A 17,621-nucleotide genomic window follows, 5' to 3' on the forward strand; every position below is an offset into this window, starting at 1 on the left:
ATTCAACCGCTAATCATTAATCAGTACAGATCAGAGTCAAAAGTTATTTATACAGTTATTTTAAATATCTAAGAACAAGAAAAAAAAAGTTTTGAACCGAAAAAAATTTTTATTTCACTTATAATGTATTAAATTTTGAAGCATTTCACTATCTTTGTCTACATTATTTTTCAGTTGAAAACAATGTATGATAATTTACAAGAATCAGATGATGTTTTTTTTTAACTGTACATTTCTGTAGAATTTGAATACTTGTTTAAAATTTTTTTTACATTCAATTTTTTCGAGGTATTTTTTTTTAATGTGTCAACTACTTAGTCTATCATAGTACAGTTCTTAGAACCTTTATTTGTGTTTAAATATTTGCAAACAGAAGAGGTATGAGTATACTAATTGTAATTAATCTAGAGACAAAAGTAGCTTTAGTTAAGAAAAAAAGTCAAATCTCATAGTACAATTGACTCACAATATCACGGTGGCATTTTTCGTGAAACAACTATTAAAAATAGAAAATTGTAAATTGGATTTCAAATGGAAATTGATCTGTTTTGTCCGGATTATAGTCTTTACATATATGATCATATCGAATCTTTAGTTTTCTAACAAAAAAGTAGATACTTACAGATATATATATATTTACAAACGTACTATTTAATAACACATACGTTTTTAGGCTCTTGTATAGCTTACATAAATAATGTAAAAACAAATTATATTGTATCAAAAAACATTATTTAAAAATATTTTATACTTTTTAAAAATGTTAGTCTATCGTTATTTTATTTTGCTTACAAATTTAATGCAATATAAAACTCAGATTCTTCAGCGTAACGCACTTATAATCTGAATGAAGTTTTCCGTTCATCAACGGTAGACTTTTCTTTCTGTTGTAGAGTTACTATTGCAGATGCATCTAACGACGAGCCGGATAATATTCCCATTGTAACAGGAGATAGTGGTGAGCTCAAACTACTTGATGGTGGTTTCATTTTGCTACATAAAAAACAATATTTTTTTATTAAAATTATTTTAAACTAATTACACCTCCTTTTTTTCTTATCACTAGTGTTGTAATGAAAAAAATTATTTTAATGAATCTTCATAAAAACGTAACAATATATGTACATAATGGGACTACATACTTTAAAATCTTTTACGCACGCGTTTAATTAAAGTTGTAAGTACTTGTAACACTTACGACTGAGGCGTATACGTTAATATTTAGCTTCCATCCAATACGCACGTTATGCAAATTTAACAGTAATTGACTTCGATATTGTTCAATAATAGGCAATTTAGAATAACAGAATTAACTTTGTTTCTCTGTATAAAATGAGTAATAATTTATCATTATACTGTACAACAACCGTAATAAGTGTATTACAACACACACACACACACACACACCTGTATGAAAGAAGAAACAATATTCAAGTCTAAAACTGTCAAATTTTCCTTAATTCCGTTAAGAGCACAATATTGACTAATGAACCTCAGCCGTAGCTGTTACAAGTACAAACAGTCACGATACAGCGCGTGCGCTACAGCTTTTAAAGAGAGTGCAGTCCCTTTACATGTATAGGTTTGCATATGTCGACGATACAACGTGACATTATTGTATTTTATGCAAGGATAACATACAGCATTAGTCAAAGTAAAAATTATCTTGGTTTGATTTCATTAAGGTATAAGTACTTTTAATCACCTAGGTCATTAAAATAAAATCGGTTATGGGATTTACGGCCTGTTGTCCCAGATAGCTCAGAAATAAATGAAGTTTCCTATTATATTGATTAAATTATATAAGAATTTCTACTATGTATCATAATTTTTACTACAAATAGCTGTTAGATTTAACTTCATTAATTAACTTAATGGCATGTTTGCATCTCTTACTTTCAACTCTCAGTAAAAAATTGAAAATCAGCCAATAATTTATTAGACGGTCATATAATTTTTTTATTTTTTCTTCCGTACTGTCACGTATACCATCAAATAAAGGCAAAATTGTTTGTTTGAAATGGTACGATTCCGCTGAAATAGTTTTTGTTAAACTAAAGTACTGTTTGTTTGATAAATAAGATAATACAGCTAGAAAGAGAATAAAATAAAATAATTATTGTTTAAAAACACATGTATCCTTTGATAATCTACAATTTTTATTTTAAACTTTATATCTATTACAAAATCAGGCATTTATAATAACTTATTCTACAAGTCAACTATTAAAAAGATAAAAGTGGTGTGTAAACTACTTTTTCTATTTATTAAAAATGTTTTCACGTATTTTTGCTAAATAATTTGATGATAGTTTTAAATTTAGATCTGTAATTTTATGGGTTAACAAGGCATTAAATGAAAACGGCAAATTGATTAACTTGGATGAAAAACCTTAAAAAACTACTTTTCAACAAAAGTAAAAAGTTTTGCAAATTTGATGTTATTTCATACTTTTCAAATAAAACAATTTAGTAGCAAATAGTTATCAACTAATATATTTCATTCAACTAAAAATTCTTATGCCAATTTCCAGCAGTACAAAGTAATGAAGTCTATTACTACAGGATAAGTAAAAAATTTAAACAAATATTAATTTTTAAGTATTAGGTACTGATTTCTTACTTTTTCTTAGATGAGCTATGTAAATTAGAAATTATACTAGTTTTCCAGTATTTTATTTACTCGTTGTAAGAACTGATATACATTATTGTATTAAGCACGATTTTAAGGAAATAAAAATTATAGAATAGAGTAGTCTGTAGTAAACTATTATATTTTATATATTATATATGACGTAGTTGATTGTCTTCTTAAGAACTAAATGTTATTTAAAATAAGTTATTTAACTTGAAATAAACGAGTAACATGGCTTACGTTAAAATTCGAATAGCTGTCATTATTATTTTGAATATTTTATAATTATACATAACGTATTACATAACTTGCCGGACCTGTTTCTCCAGTTTTTTGGTAGACTCTGAGAGAAAAAAACTTTTATACTTACAGTAACATTTCTTATATTTCTTAACATTTTATCAAAAGATTCAATTTTGTTTCATTCATACAAAAAAATAAGTAAAACAAGCGGCTAAATTTATGCAAAAACACATATAAGGCACAACTAAAATGAGGAAGTGTATTACTATTATTATCACACTGCGTCGAATCTCGTCTCTTACAGCAAATATAGAAAATATCACATCCTAAAGTTGTAGCCAAAAACTGTTTCTTTTTTTCCACTGAAACTACAATTTTAAAATGACTGCCTTTATTTTTCTGAAACAGGAGACTTTGGCGGTTTCAAACCATCACGTGAGACATTAAAAACAAAGCTTACTGTCACAATTAAGCCTAATCTAACAAAAACTGCATGAATTAGTTAAAGAACTCGACTATGCCCATACACACATACATACACCCCTGAAGTCAAGGTCCACGGTCACAATTTTTTTACCAAAAAATTTTTTACGCAAAAACAATAAGTTTTAAGCGTACTTACAGTTTTTGCTCTCGCAAAACTATAAGACACTCCTCAGTATTAGTTGTGCCTAAAAACTAAAAGAGTAATAATTTTGTTTTAATGAAACAGCATATTCCGCAGATTATTGTATCACATTGTTAGTTTTTTTTTTAATACGCAATCTGACTGATAAGTGACATGAAATTCTTCATACAAATAATTCAACAAAAATTGATTTGTAGAATTTATACAATTACTTTTTGTTAGAAACAACTAATTCCTGATCACCAAATTATTTGTTGTGCAAAACGAAGATTGAAATTCACACTTTCAAATTAATTTGTCTGTGATAGCGAAATCAACGTGTAGTCGTTTTAAGTATTACTATGGTTATATTAAGTATTTATTATTCATTATCCGTGTTTAATCTCTAAATCTGAAAAAATTAGATCCAGCAGCTTATGTAATCTGTCTTATACAATTGTCTAAAAATGTTAAATAATAACAATAGCTTTTTGAAGTATACCGTTAGTCATGTGAGTTATTCTTCAATCTTTAGTATTTTATTGCTAATAATATATAGTAATCTATGTACGTCATATTTTGACTAAGAATACTTTGGTCTAGTATTCAATTCTGTAGGAGATCATAGTTAATAAATAATGTAATTAATAATAATCTTTAGTAAGAAAGATTACAATTTATTACGTTTTACTGCTCAAAATGGGCGTAAATATTTTTAGTTGTATAGAAATATCAGTGCCCTCCAATAAATTGAAAAGTAAGAAAATAGATAATCTGTTGAGGGCCAGGTACAAGAAATAATCACACCTGAAGTATTTTTATTTCTTATTTTTAATACAGCAACGTTTCGCTGACTATTTGTGTCAGCCTAATCAGGCTACCAGAAATATTTGTGTTAGTTACGTACGCACTACGATATAATGTACAATACACTTTTACCATTAACGAACAAAATTAACTCAGGTACGCGAGAATTCGTGAGTGTTATGACTCACTTGTCAGAGGTCAAACGATTCAATAAGCATAATGGTCAAGTGTCACCGGGTTTGTATAGATAGCACGACACAGGTAGACGTCCCAGGGCATTAACCCCGCTCGGGATCTTTAAACTTTCGTAATAACAGAAGGTATGATTCATTTAAGTATAACACATTTTCCTTCTTGTTGATGTTATTATTGTCCAACTTAATGAAGAGCATTTCAGATATAATTTTCTTATTATAGTTGGCTTTTTTATCGAGCATTTTTACATTATTCCAATCGAACTCATGGTTATATTCGACTTGATGTGCATGAACGACAGAGTCAGGTTTTTTATTTTTTTTTGTGTTCATTTATGCATATTTCAGTCACACGCTTTGTCTCACCAACATAGGCTGCCGCGCCAGGCAGTTTTGACAGTGGAATTTGTATACAACGTTTGTCTCGTTGAGATTATCCATTTTATCTTTTCCTAATCAAATGACGCTATTGACCTTAATGTGTATGAGTGGGTATGTGTGAATGTTGTGAGGTTTCAATATGTTAGATATTCTGTCAAAATTGCTGTCAGTATATGGAATACCTATTTTCTATATGGGGTGCCCATTCGGAGTGGTTTTGCTATGGCTGATGTATATTTGTCTTTTTAATCTAACTTTTATATTCTTATCAATAAAATATACAGGGTGATTGTTACTTAATAAAAGGTTTTTCACCTTAACAATATTCACACTATGATACCTCTTGCTGTCGTGTAGAATCGCTTTGTCAATCAAGTTAAATATAATATTTCTTTTATAACTGATAAAATGATCTGAAAAATAATTCAAATTAAGTCCAGAAGAAGTAGGTCTATCAAACTAGTCAAAAATGAAGCATTTTGGATTTTTGATTATGGTTAGATCTAAGAAACTAAGTTTATAGTCAATCTCAATTTCGTATGTAAACTGCAAGTTCGGATGATATAAATTAAAAATATTTACAACTTGGTTAACGTGGTCTTTATGAATAAAAAGCAAAATATCATCAACGTATCGAAAATAAAAAAAACTGGGTTAATGTTATAGTTATTGGTTAAGTTAGATAGATTATCACTTTCCAGGTCATCTATTACAAGATTAGCAAAAAGCGGTGAAATGGGAGATTCTATTGGCGTGCCGAAAATTTGTTGGAAAATATTATTGTTACTCATGAAGTATGTATTATTAAATAAAAGTTTGGTGCACAGTCGAATATCGTCAATGGTGAGTCGGCATTAGCTCATTATACTCAATGCGTGCCGGTCTATAGCTCTTAATACTAAGTCCAAAGGAATATTGGTAAACAGGGAGCTAACGTCTAAAGAAATTAATATGTGACTGGGGCGATGTTGTATCTTTTTCATTTTTTTTTTTTTTTTGTAAGAAAATATATGTGGAACTGTTGATCAGAAATGCGATTGGACGCAAAGGAGCATCGACCTTGTGAATTTTTGGCAGCCCGTTACACTGCGCTAGAGTACTATCAGTGAGAGACAGAGCATTGAAATAATAAGTTCTGGAAAAAAAAACCCTCATTATTAACCTTTTTTAATCACAGGAATTTTTTGAAATAATTTCATAAGTCGCTGAGCCAGACAGTTGGTGCATTTTTGCGGAATATATACTCATATTGAGGCATACTGTTACATTACCCTTGTTAGCACAAGTGAAAAAAATATCTGGCTTTTTACATAAATTTTTTTTGTAATTTTTAGTTTCTCTACGTATTTACGATTCTTACTTGAACTTATTGGTTTATGTGTGTATCGAAAATATGTTGTGAGACTTTTTCACAGATTACTGTTTATTCTCGTTCGTTCGTATCGAGATGTGAGAGACAAACTTCGAGGTTTTTTATGACACACAATAAATGACGTTCATGAAATCTTAAAGGTATATTGAATTTTGGTCCAAGAGACACAAGTTCTGCAACTTTATTAGAAATGACTGAGCTCGTTAGATAGCATATCGCATTATAAGTGTTCAATTCAATGTCATTCAAGGGTAGAATTTTTTTGAGTTTTTAATATAGTATAGAATTTTATCTTTCGTAAACAATGTTTTGTTTGGTTTTAATAAAGTTATCGTAGCTTTGGCAAGTGTGATAGTCAAGTTCTGAATCGGTAATATTGAATTTTAGCTGGGTAATAGACATTTGTAGAAATCTAATGTATGTAGTAATATCACTGATTTCAAAAAAAGCTGTTGTCTTGGTAAAATATTCTACTAAATTTAGTAAAATTACTAACCTTGTGAACCCTGTAAACTCTGTTTTTATATTTATTTTTCTTTGAAAGTCTTAATTTATTTAAAGAATGATCATTTTACTGATAAAAATTTTTTGCCAAACATTATCAATATTTGACAGTACCATCTTTAGCCTTATAAGATATTCCTGATTTTACTAAAAGTAAAGCTTTTTTTTTAATTTTATCGGTATTTTTCATCATTTCTGTTATATCTTGCATTGTAATCTATTATTTCTTGTAAAATGTTAGTTTTTAAAGATGATTCTAATAATACTAACCATAAAACATGTTTGGCTCGTTTATAACAGTCTTAATATCGAATCACATACTTGTATTATTATTAAAGGGCATTCCGTAATACGAATAAACACTCGCAAAGATTCGTCATGAATTATTCTTATTGTCTTATTAACATAAATTCTGAACCAACAGATAATCTTGTGGATGTAATATCTACAGGAAGTAAGGAGAAGGATAGCCGAAATTCAGCTTGATAAACAAGCCCAGCACCATGCAGTGGCAATGAATAGTACTAAGATGACTTGGTGCGCGAAATAAAATAACGTTCAAATCCAGTTGAAAATAACAAAAAAAATAACGGGATTTTACAAGACAGAAAAGCTGTTTTTCATCTTTTGTCAGTTTATAGTTTATTCATACGAGGTTCTATTACTATATTAATTGATTTTCATTAAATTTTATTCTTCTATCATCTTTTGCTTAAGACTAACCTGACTTTTTTACTTCAGAACGGTCATTACAGTCAGCAGGGTGAATAAAATCTGTGGAGAGATGAAGGAGCTCAAATATGCAGCAACTCTGTAAATAACTTTCATCACATGAATTTACCTATCTATAAGCTATCATGCGTACACGATACCATCTTTTCTATTTTAATAAAACAACAATAAAATAACTACTTAAGGATATATTTAAAAAGTTAATTACTTTATCCCATAGTAATCCACGATACAGAAAAAAATTTTAATTTATACTGATCATTTCCTTATAAATGTAACCTCATGTAAATAATTCTTTAATAATGTTACATGTTCAATTGAGATTTTTTCAAATTAAACGTACAAAAAACGGCACAGTTAACTGATCTGCTTACTTTTGTTGGTATTTTTTATGCTACAATAAATATAAATTAGATGATTCAATAATACCTATCAAAAGCATATGTGTAATAAACGTCTTGAAGCGACCTTCATTAGCATGTAATACTATTCTATTGAAGATAAAGCTGTTTTATAGGATATTTTTCGTTAAATTCATGAAGTGGTAAAATTTCCAATGTTCATATAGCTGTTCTAGAGAAAAAAATTAACTCTCTGACCATTTTATCTTAAAAATAGACGGGTATTGTTGAGACTAATTCATTAAAAGCTTTATTGTATTATTAGTGTTTTTCATACGATCGAAAAATATTATGACATGTAATGATACTTTTTGATAATAAAATTGCTTGTTATTTTACATAAGTATTAATGTTCTATATGGAAGTTAGATAACTATTTTTTTTAAATCGTATTCGGATTAATTAAAAGTTTTCGAAATGAGCAGAGGTTTACATACTTTTTTTCTTTAAGTATAGCGAATAGTTTCTACAAAAAAATTCTTAACGTGCTGCACTAGTACCTTCTGAGTGGTGAAAATACATTACTAATGCTTAACGATGTGGATTGAATAAGAGTTTCGTGTACTACAATTTTATTCTTCCTAACATTAATGCAGTTGGTCAGTTTGAGGAATTTTATTTGCCGATCTTAAATCAAATTAAAAAAAAATATAGTAGAATTAAATATTTTAAGAGATAACAGTCTCAATTCGGTGGGGCAGCTGCAGAGCGTCTCAGCGCGGTGCTTGGTGTAGGGCGAAGAGCAGGGTGGAACTCCGCGCGACAACCCTCTTTGCCACCAACATATCATGCAATAAAAATTATCTGGTCTAAATAAGTTTTGTATAAAGTATGAATGTTAAATGCTTTTGTACGTACAAAACTGTCTGAAATATATAAAAATAGTACTTAACTTTAAACACAAAATATTTTTACTAATTAGATCGGAAAATTGTCAAAAAAAGTCAAAGAATTTTATCGAATTTTTTCTTTAATAAATAGTATCTTAACATGCGGTGTGCGGGATGAAAAAAGAATTGTTTTTTTCTACCTAAAATATAAATTTAAAGCACTTGTTACTGCTAACAGTTAATTAGACACTGAATTATACCTTGGCAGAAATATTTTATCTGAGTCTAATTACTATTTCTTGAAGCTTTTCAAAAGACTTACCATACTAGTTCAATACAGGTCTAATAAGCCTATCAGATGCCTAATATTTTAAACAGTTTTCCAGATGGAATCTGCACAGGGTGTACAGATTCATCCAATCCAAGTATCGTTGAAACTTGTAACATTCCCGCCTACTAATAATTAAGGCATTACAAATATTGTGACACAATAAACTTTGATCAGATTTTTTTTTTTGTTTTGGCCCTTAGCGTGCCAACCCGCTTATACACGTTAGAGTGAATTATAATCTTATTTCAAGCAGATAAAAAAAGTTAAAATTGCTTTTGACGTAATAAAAATAGTCAAGATACTGATGTTCCTATGCATAAGATTATACATATTTTGTTCCTTGTAATTTCACCAGTCATTATTTTTGCTTTAGTATTATATTCAAACAATTTTCTTATTTTTTACACATTCTACTGCATAACCCGTCTACTTCACTTGAACTTTTGCTCAATTTTACTACTGCTTTGCCTACAATGTACAATTTATGAGGTGAAAAGTATTTACAAATATTATTTAGAACTTTTGTTGCAAAATTAAGAAAAATATTATCATTATAATTATAACCATTTTAATATGCTGCTTTATCTTAACTATCATAAGTGATAGTTTCTCCTTTAATAAGATCTAAGATTGTATTATTGGAGAAGTATGTACATGTGTTATACGTTGTTAAAATAACACTATTAAAATCAGAAACTAACTTTTCACCAAATATTCCAAAATATTTATCAACAGTTAACCGTTTTCATAAAATGACAAAGAACATTACATCTTCCTTCCTTATTTTTTGTAACAATTTTTAAAATTAAGCATTATTTTAACAATTATTGTTTTTGTATTTATGTATTTTCAATGATGGCTAATAAAGTAAAATTTGTATTGATTTTGATATTATTCTGCTTCAGATACATTTAGAGAAAGAATTTATAACAAATCACCCCATAAAAGAATTTGCTTGTTTCTAAAAGGCTTAATATCATCGTTTAAGTCGTGTTATTTATTACGAAATTTTTCTAAAGTTTTTTTTACGATTGTTAAAGCTGCATGCTACATAATTCAATCAACTAGCCATTTTTTTCTTTATCGAAGATTCTAGAATGCACTTTTAACATTGTCTAATTTTTAAAATAATTTAGAAGTATGTTAGCTAGTCATTTTCTTAAGGAGTAATATTAAGGTGATACCTGTGGATGACACTGACAAAACATTTTTTTTTGCTTAAAACAAAGCAATAAATTTAAATTTAATACACAAAACTCTTACTTGTTTTACCTAGACCGTCGGAAAGAATTAATTTTAGTTCATTGCCACATATTTAATCCAAAGTCTATGTTTGTGTATCGTTTAACAGAGGATGCATTTAATTAAACGTTTTAATACTACATGTTGTATGATGTGTGTCATGTATCACTTGTATTGCTATTTTTTTTTTTTTTTTTTGGAATTGTTTATAGTTGTGAATTGATACTCTTACTTTTAAACTTGAAAATTTTGTTTAGATGAACAAGTAAATTATTTTTTCATTAACCAAAAAATTTTTTAAAAAGCAATATTTACATTCTAAATTGTATCACCTAGAATATTTTCTGAAAGTAAAAACAATGTCAATAATTTTCGCAAATAACATGTTCTCATAACAGTAACTACTTCTTTTCATACATTATCAATTTGAGAGTTTTGCTGTATTAAACCTACACGAACAGCAATTCTTTCGAAGTATTTTGGCAAAAATTTTTCGAGTGCTTTTAAATCTCTTAAACTCAAGACACCTTTTTTAAATACCTTTTTTTTTAATTTAAAAAAAAAAGGCTTTTACTCTTTTTAAAAAATAATATCCGATATACCTACAGTTATTTAACTTTTTACTCACTGTCGCCCTTATAATTTTTATATTCTGTTATTGAAAACGCTATATTTTTTGGAATGAAGTTCATTTTCTCGCGTTATGAGTCTTTGACAAATAGGCGCTAGACCGAAATAAGTCTAACAAGCCTTTTTTCCGACCCCCCCCCATATAGTAATACAGCCATGTACAAAACTATGTACATTACAATACACAGCTCTCTTTTTTCATGCGCGTGCACCAAAGGATCCGACAGCTCTCTTATGTTTGGCCTCCTTCAGTTGTACTCGGCCAGTAGCTCCTCCTCCCCACGCTGCATACCGTCAGCATTACCTACACACTTACACCGGCCGCTGTACGAGTAAGTACAAACATATAGCTTGACTCAACATCTAACGTCCTAAATCGAAAAATCTTAAGGCACCCAGTATGATTAGATCAGGAACTGATCAGCTATACTGATCCCGCGCGGATCAGTCTTGTACACAGTTTCTGATCAGTTTCGGATAATATGACGCAAAATTGTGTAGTCTTTTACTCGTTAGTCTCACAACGATATACCTATAGATATTTTGTCGCTCCATCATGTATTTGTAAACTCCAAATTTCATGACTATTGTGACCACCCTTGTTACATGCACAATGAGTGACGGAAACTATTTTTCTTACCGAGGGCACATCAACAGCCACTCAGAAATACTCATAGTAGACAAAAACTTTTTTTTAACTAACAATTATTATTTAAAGTTTTTGCAGAATGTTACAAAAAGAAATGTACATTCATCGGTGGATTTTATCCAGATGATACTAGAATGCGATCAGCCTTGAGCTCATTACTAAGCAATCTATCTTCGTAGAAAAAGCAAAAAGCAAAAATGAATTCTTTTGTTAAAGAGATAAGTCAGACTGAGTTTGCTAAGGATTGATTAGACTTTGTCTGAATTAATTAATAAATCACTTGTTGATACATATAAAATACAGTATTACGATGTACGTCACATGAATGTACCTTACTAATAGTAATATAGTAATAAAATACCAATACCATATTCTTGCGTCTTATTTATCGATCATCAGTTACATTACTTTACAAAAATGCTACATTGAAAACCCACTTTTTGTCTTTTTACAATCATCTCATATTAAGATCAGTGCTGATCAGTTCTTGTTTAGTTTCTGATCCGTGTACCCTTAGATCTATTAAACTGATCAGTTACTAATCATAAACCGTGCACAAGACTAATCCATGTAGGATCCGTATAGTGATCAGATCCTTCAGATCCGTGTGCGGATCAGTAACGGATTCTATCTGAGGTTCATTTCTATTTGGGGTATTACTTTCTTTTCACTTCCTACACCCCACGGTATTGCACCCGTCGCATTAGCTGTAACAGTAGCGGTTTAGTTCATTGTCCGCAAACCGATACCATCTTATATTTTTTAGTAGAGAAAAAATTGGTCATTTTCCTACCGAATTTCCCCAGAAATATAAAGAAAATACTTTTGTCCAAATCAGAGGTTGATTTTATTTATTTATTTAAAACTTATGGTTAGTTGCCACGTTCTTAATTACTTTTTTGGTTTTATGTCAGCTTCTATTTCTCGTCAAATAATTATACGATCGTCAATCTTTTCATCATCAAGTTTCCTACATAATTGAAATTTTTCAAAATTTATTATTGATTGTTATAATACACTAATGGTGACAAAGGGTGAAAAAAATATTTTTGAACCAAAAAAATTTTTGATCGGCGTAGAGTAAAGAACTACCATATTAATCTAAAAATAATATAGATATAAGGTTGCACAACAAGAAGCTATTTTCAAAATTAAAAAATAATTATTAGTTTTTTGTAAGTTAACTTTTTAAAGTAATACTTCGAAGTGTTACAACAAACTTAATTGTTGGTTTACAAGAATAATTGTACTGTTGTGTTGACAGTCACAATTCACATTTTTGTTTTTTTTTTCATCTTGTAAGACATGTGCAAACACCAAACAAAATTCTTTACTGTACTCGAATCTAATACATATAGACTGATAGAATTAGACTTTTCAAGAAATTAATTCCTATAAGAGGATAAAAAATTAAATTAGCGAGATAAAAGTAATAATTGCTGCAACAAAAAAAAAACCTCTGAATTTGTCAGCAAAGTGCCCAAAAAAATGGTAAAAGTGCCAAAATCACCTAAATCACGAATAAATCGAAAACAGTAATGGATGAAAAAAAAGTTGAATACAAAAAGATGCGCCTGTCGAAGCCACAAAAAAGTAGCCTTGTTAAAATTAATTTCATTAAATAGTTTTTATGCAAATTGCAAAAAACCGCAAATTTAGCCGTTTTTTGAAAAATTCATAACTCAGTCCCATTTGGACATGAAGAGTTGAAAATTTGATACAATGTTCCTTTCGTAGTCCTTAACATATGCTCCAAATTTCAAGATGATACAATTAACAGTTTTTGCAAACTGTCGTATTGAAAAAAAAATGGTCCCTTCGAAAAATGGCTCTAAAAAAGTTTTGAAACCACTTACGGCCATTTTTCAAACACGCTGCTCTTCGTAAGGAGTTAGTGTTTAACATGCTGAAATTTCATAATCCCATCTTGTTTAGAACAACTGTTAAAATTGCATCGAAAAACAGTGATTTTCGCAGGAGGCCGTCGGCGGCGCGTGGTGGGGCGAGCAGGCGAATTAGGCCACGCCCACTTCCTCGCTGAGCGTTCTGCGAACTTTCGAGCGTGTAGGCTTAAAATGACTACGCGTTATAAAACCAACCATATCTCCGGAACTAAGCATCAGAAATTGATGGTTTTTTTTAAATCTGGGGTAGCTTTCAATAATATTAAGATTGCGCGTATCGACATATTAATAAAAATAATGATAGTTATGGAAAAACGGTACTTCTGAAAATTATTCTACTAGTTGTTGCAAATTTTAGTACTTTTGCAATAGATATTACATATTTTAATTTCCTGACTGTATGTATGTCATAATTATTGTCGGCATTGCAATAAATAACATTTATTATTATTATTGTTATTATTATTATCATTATTACAATACTTATAAAAAGATTAATTTGTACATACAGGAAATAAGTTTCATAATGCGTTTTTAGACACGTACGTTAATAGCTACCCACTTATGATAAATAATCTTTCGTTAAATGTTGAAAACACATGTGATACAATCAATATATTTCGCCGAAGAATAATAACATAACATCCTACACAAATACTTTTTGTTTTAAATCACATTTTACTAAAAAAATATACATCATAAATATTAATTTACATACTAGTTTACAAAACATTTTTTATATTTGTCGTTCACATAATTTTGCGTTTTTTACATTCTACTGAACTACCTCCACTGTCATCACCTGTTGTTCCTACTTCCTCAATCGCCTCAACATCTTTATCCACCTTATTTTCCTTCAATCGATTTTCATTTTCGCTATCACCTGTTGCATCATTTTCATTTATACATTGTAACACCGCAAGAGCCAGATTTTCTTCAAACGACTCGTTAACTTCCACTGCTGTTGCGTCATTTGTTGCATTTATGATTTGTAATTTTCCGTTAGAACGAGTCTCTGCATGGCAGGAATAACAGAGATGCGTACAGTACAGGCCATGCTTTTTGCAGCCACAGACGTTCGATAGGCAACCCAGTGTGCCGAGATCGTGCTAAGAACTCGCACACACTTGTGCGCAGCCGGCCTCCGATTGGCCGAGCGACTCCGATTCGTTTGAACGTCCAAAACTCAAAGACACAGCGCTCAAAGCCCGAACACAGGAAACCCAAATGCCTAATCCCAAACGACCCAGTGCGCTTACTTGGCCACACTTTTTTTTATTTATTGGTGAGAAAAATCTAAAGCGGTTAATCCCCAACGACCTAGTGCGCTTACTTGGGCGCACTTTTCATTTGCTTATTAATAAGAAAAATCTCAAGCGGCTAATCCCCAACGACCCAGTGCGCCTACTTGGCCGCACTTATCTTTATTTATTAATAAGAGAAACCTCAAGCGGCTAATCCCCAACGACCGTGTGCGCTTACTTGGCCACACTTTTAATTTATTTATTTATAAAAAAAATCTAAAAGCAGCGAATCCCCAACGACCCAGTGCGCTTACTTGGCCTCACTTTTATTTTATTTATTAATTAGGAAAATTTGTAGCGGCTAATCCCCAACGACCCAGTGCACCTACTTGGCCACACTATTCTTTATTTATTAATAAGAAAAATCTCAAGCGGCAAATCCCAAACGACCCAATGCGCTTACTTGGCCGCACTTTTATTTTATTAATTAATAAGAAAAATCCCAAGCGGCTAATCCCCAACGACCCAGTGCGCTTACTTGGCCGCACTTCTCTTTATTTATTAATAAGAAAAATCTCAAACGGATAATCCCCAACAACCCAATGCGCTTACTTGGCCGCACTTTTATTTTATTTATTAATAAGAAAAATTCTAAGCAGCTAATCCCCAACGACCCAGTGCGCTTACTTGGCCGCACTTTTATTTTATTTGTTAATAAGAAAAATCTCAAGCGGCTAATCCCCAACGACCCAGTGCGCCTACTTGGCCGCACTTTCTTTTATTTATTAATTACCAAAATCCCAAGCGGCTAATTCCCAACGACCCAGTGCGCTTACTTGGCCGCACTTTTTTTTGTTTATTGGTAAGAAAAATCACAAGCTGCTAATCCCCAACGACCCAGTGCGCTTACTTGGCCGCACTTTTTTTCAATTATTAATTACCAAAATCCCAAGCGGCTGATCCCTAACAACCCAGTGCGCTTTCTTGGCCGCACTTTTATTTTATTTAAGTGCGGCCAAGTGAGCGCACTGGGTCGTTGGGGATTAGCCGCTTAAGATTTTTCTTATAAATAAATAAAATAAAAATGGGGCCAAGTTAGCGCACTGAGTCGTTAGGGATTAGCCGCTTAAAAATTTTCTTACCAATAAATAAAAATTGTGCGGCCAAGTGAGCGCACTGGAACGTTAGGGATTAGCCGTTCGGGATTTTGGGAATTAATAAATGAAGAAAAGTGCGGCCAAGTAGGTGCACTGGGTCGTTAGGCATAAGCCGCTTTAGATTTTTCTTACCAATGAATAAAAAAAAAATGCGGCCAAGTAAGCGCACTGGGTCGTTGGGGATTAGCTGCTCAAGATTTTTCTTATTAATAAATAAAATATAAGTGGGGCCAAGTAAGCGCAATGGGTCGTTGGGGATCAGCTGCTTCAGATTATTCTTATTAATAAATAAAATCAAAGTGCGGCCAAGTAAGCGCACTGGGTCGTTGGGGATTAGCCGCTTGAGATTATCTTATTAATAAATAAAATAAAAGTGCGGCCAAGTAAACGCACTGGGTCGTTAGGGATTAGCCGCTTGAGATGTTTTTTATAATTAAATAAAATAAAAGTGCGACTAAGTAAGCGCACGGGGTCGTTGGAGATTAGCTGCTCGAGATTATCCTTATTAATAAATAAAATCAAAGTGCGGCCAAGTAAGCGCACTGGGTCGTTGGGGATTAACCGCTTGAGATTTTTCTTATTAATAAATAAAATAAAAGTGCGGCCAAGTAAGCGCACTGGGTCGTTGGGGATTAGCCGCTTGAGATTTTTCTTGTAATAAATAAAATAAAAGTGCGGCCAAGTAGGTGCACTAAGTCGTTGGGGATTAGCCGCTTGGGATAAATCTTATTAATAAATAGAATAAAAATGCGGCCAAGTAAGCGCACTGGGTCGTTAGGGATTAGCAGCTTCAGATTTTCCTTAATCATAAATAAAATCAAAGTGCGGCCAAGTAGGTGCACTGGGTCGTTGGGGATTAGCCGCTTGAGATGTCTCTTATTAATGAATAAAATAAAAGTGCGGCCAAGTAAGCGCACTGGGTCGTTGGGGATTAGCCGCTTGAGATTTTTCTTGTAATAATTAAAATAAAAGTGCGGCCAAGTAGGTCCACTGGGTCGTTGGGGATTAGCCGCTTGGGATGATTCTTATTAATAAATAGAATGAAAGTGCGGCCAAGTAAGCGCACTGGGTCGTTGGGGATTAGCTGCTCGAGATTTTTCTTATTAATAAATGAAATAAAAGTGCAGCCAAGAAAAAGCTCTGGGTCGTTGGGGATAAGCCGCTTGAGATTTTTCTTATTAATAAATAAAATAAAAGTGCGGCCAAGTAAGCGCACTGGGTCGTTGGGGATTAGCCGCTTGAGATTTTTCTTGTAATAATTAAAATAAAAGTGCGGCCAAGTAGGTCCACTGGGTCGTTGGGGATTAGCCGCTTGGGATGATTCTTATTAATAAATAGAATGAAAGTGCGGCCAAGTAAGCGCACTGGGTCGTTAGGGATTAGCAGCTTCAGATTTTTCTTAATCATAAATAAAATCAAAGTGCGGCCAAGTAGGTGCACTGGGTCGTTGGGGATTAGCCGCTTAAGATGTCTCTTATTAATAAATAAAATAAAAGTGCGGCCAAGTAAGCGCTATGGGTCGTTGAAGAGTAGCCGCTTGGGATTTTGGTGAATAATAACTAAAGAAAAAAGCGGCCAAGTAGGCGCACTGAGTCGTTGGGAAACAGCCGCTTGAGAGCTTTCTAACCAATAAATAAAAAAAAGTGCGGTTAAGTAAGCGCACGGGGTCGTTGGGGATTAGCCGCTTGCGATTTTGGCAAATAATAACTAAAGAAAAGTGCGGCCAAGTGAGCGCACTGGGTCATTGGGGATTAGCCGC

At 31.7% G+C, this 17,621-nt stretch overlaps 1 protein-coding gene across 1 annotated transcript in view; it reads right to left on the reverse strand.

Annotated features, from left to right (window-relative positions):
- Nucleotides 1-236: 236 nt before the first annotated feature.
- Nucleotides 237-17,621, reverse strand: part of shot (dystonin-like protein short stop) — a 1,026,404-nt gene continuing 1,009,019 nt past the window's right edge. The window contains exon 33 of the mRNA XM_089596194.1: nt 237-993. Within this exon, the coding sequence (XP_089452320.1) occupies nt 837-993 (157 nt within the window). The 3' untranslated portion in view covers nt 237-836. The remainder of the gene's footprint in view (nt 994-17,621) is intronic.

This window comes from Copidosoma floridanum, unplaced genomic scaffold (genome assembly GCF_036245765.1).
Source record: "Copidosoma floridanum isolate Cflo_tuat_1 unplaced genomic scaffold, Cflo_Japanese_pri ptg000030l, whole genome shotgun sequence".
Classification (NCBI taxonomy): Eukaryota; Metazoa; Arthropoda; class Insecta; order Hymenoptera; family Encyrtidae; genus Copidosoma; species Copidosoma floridanum.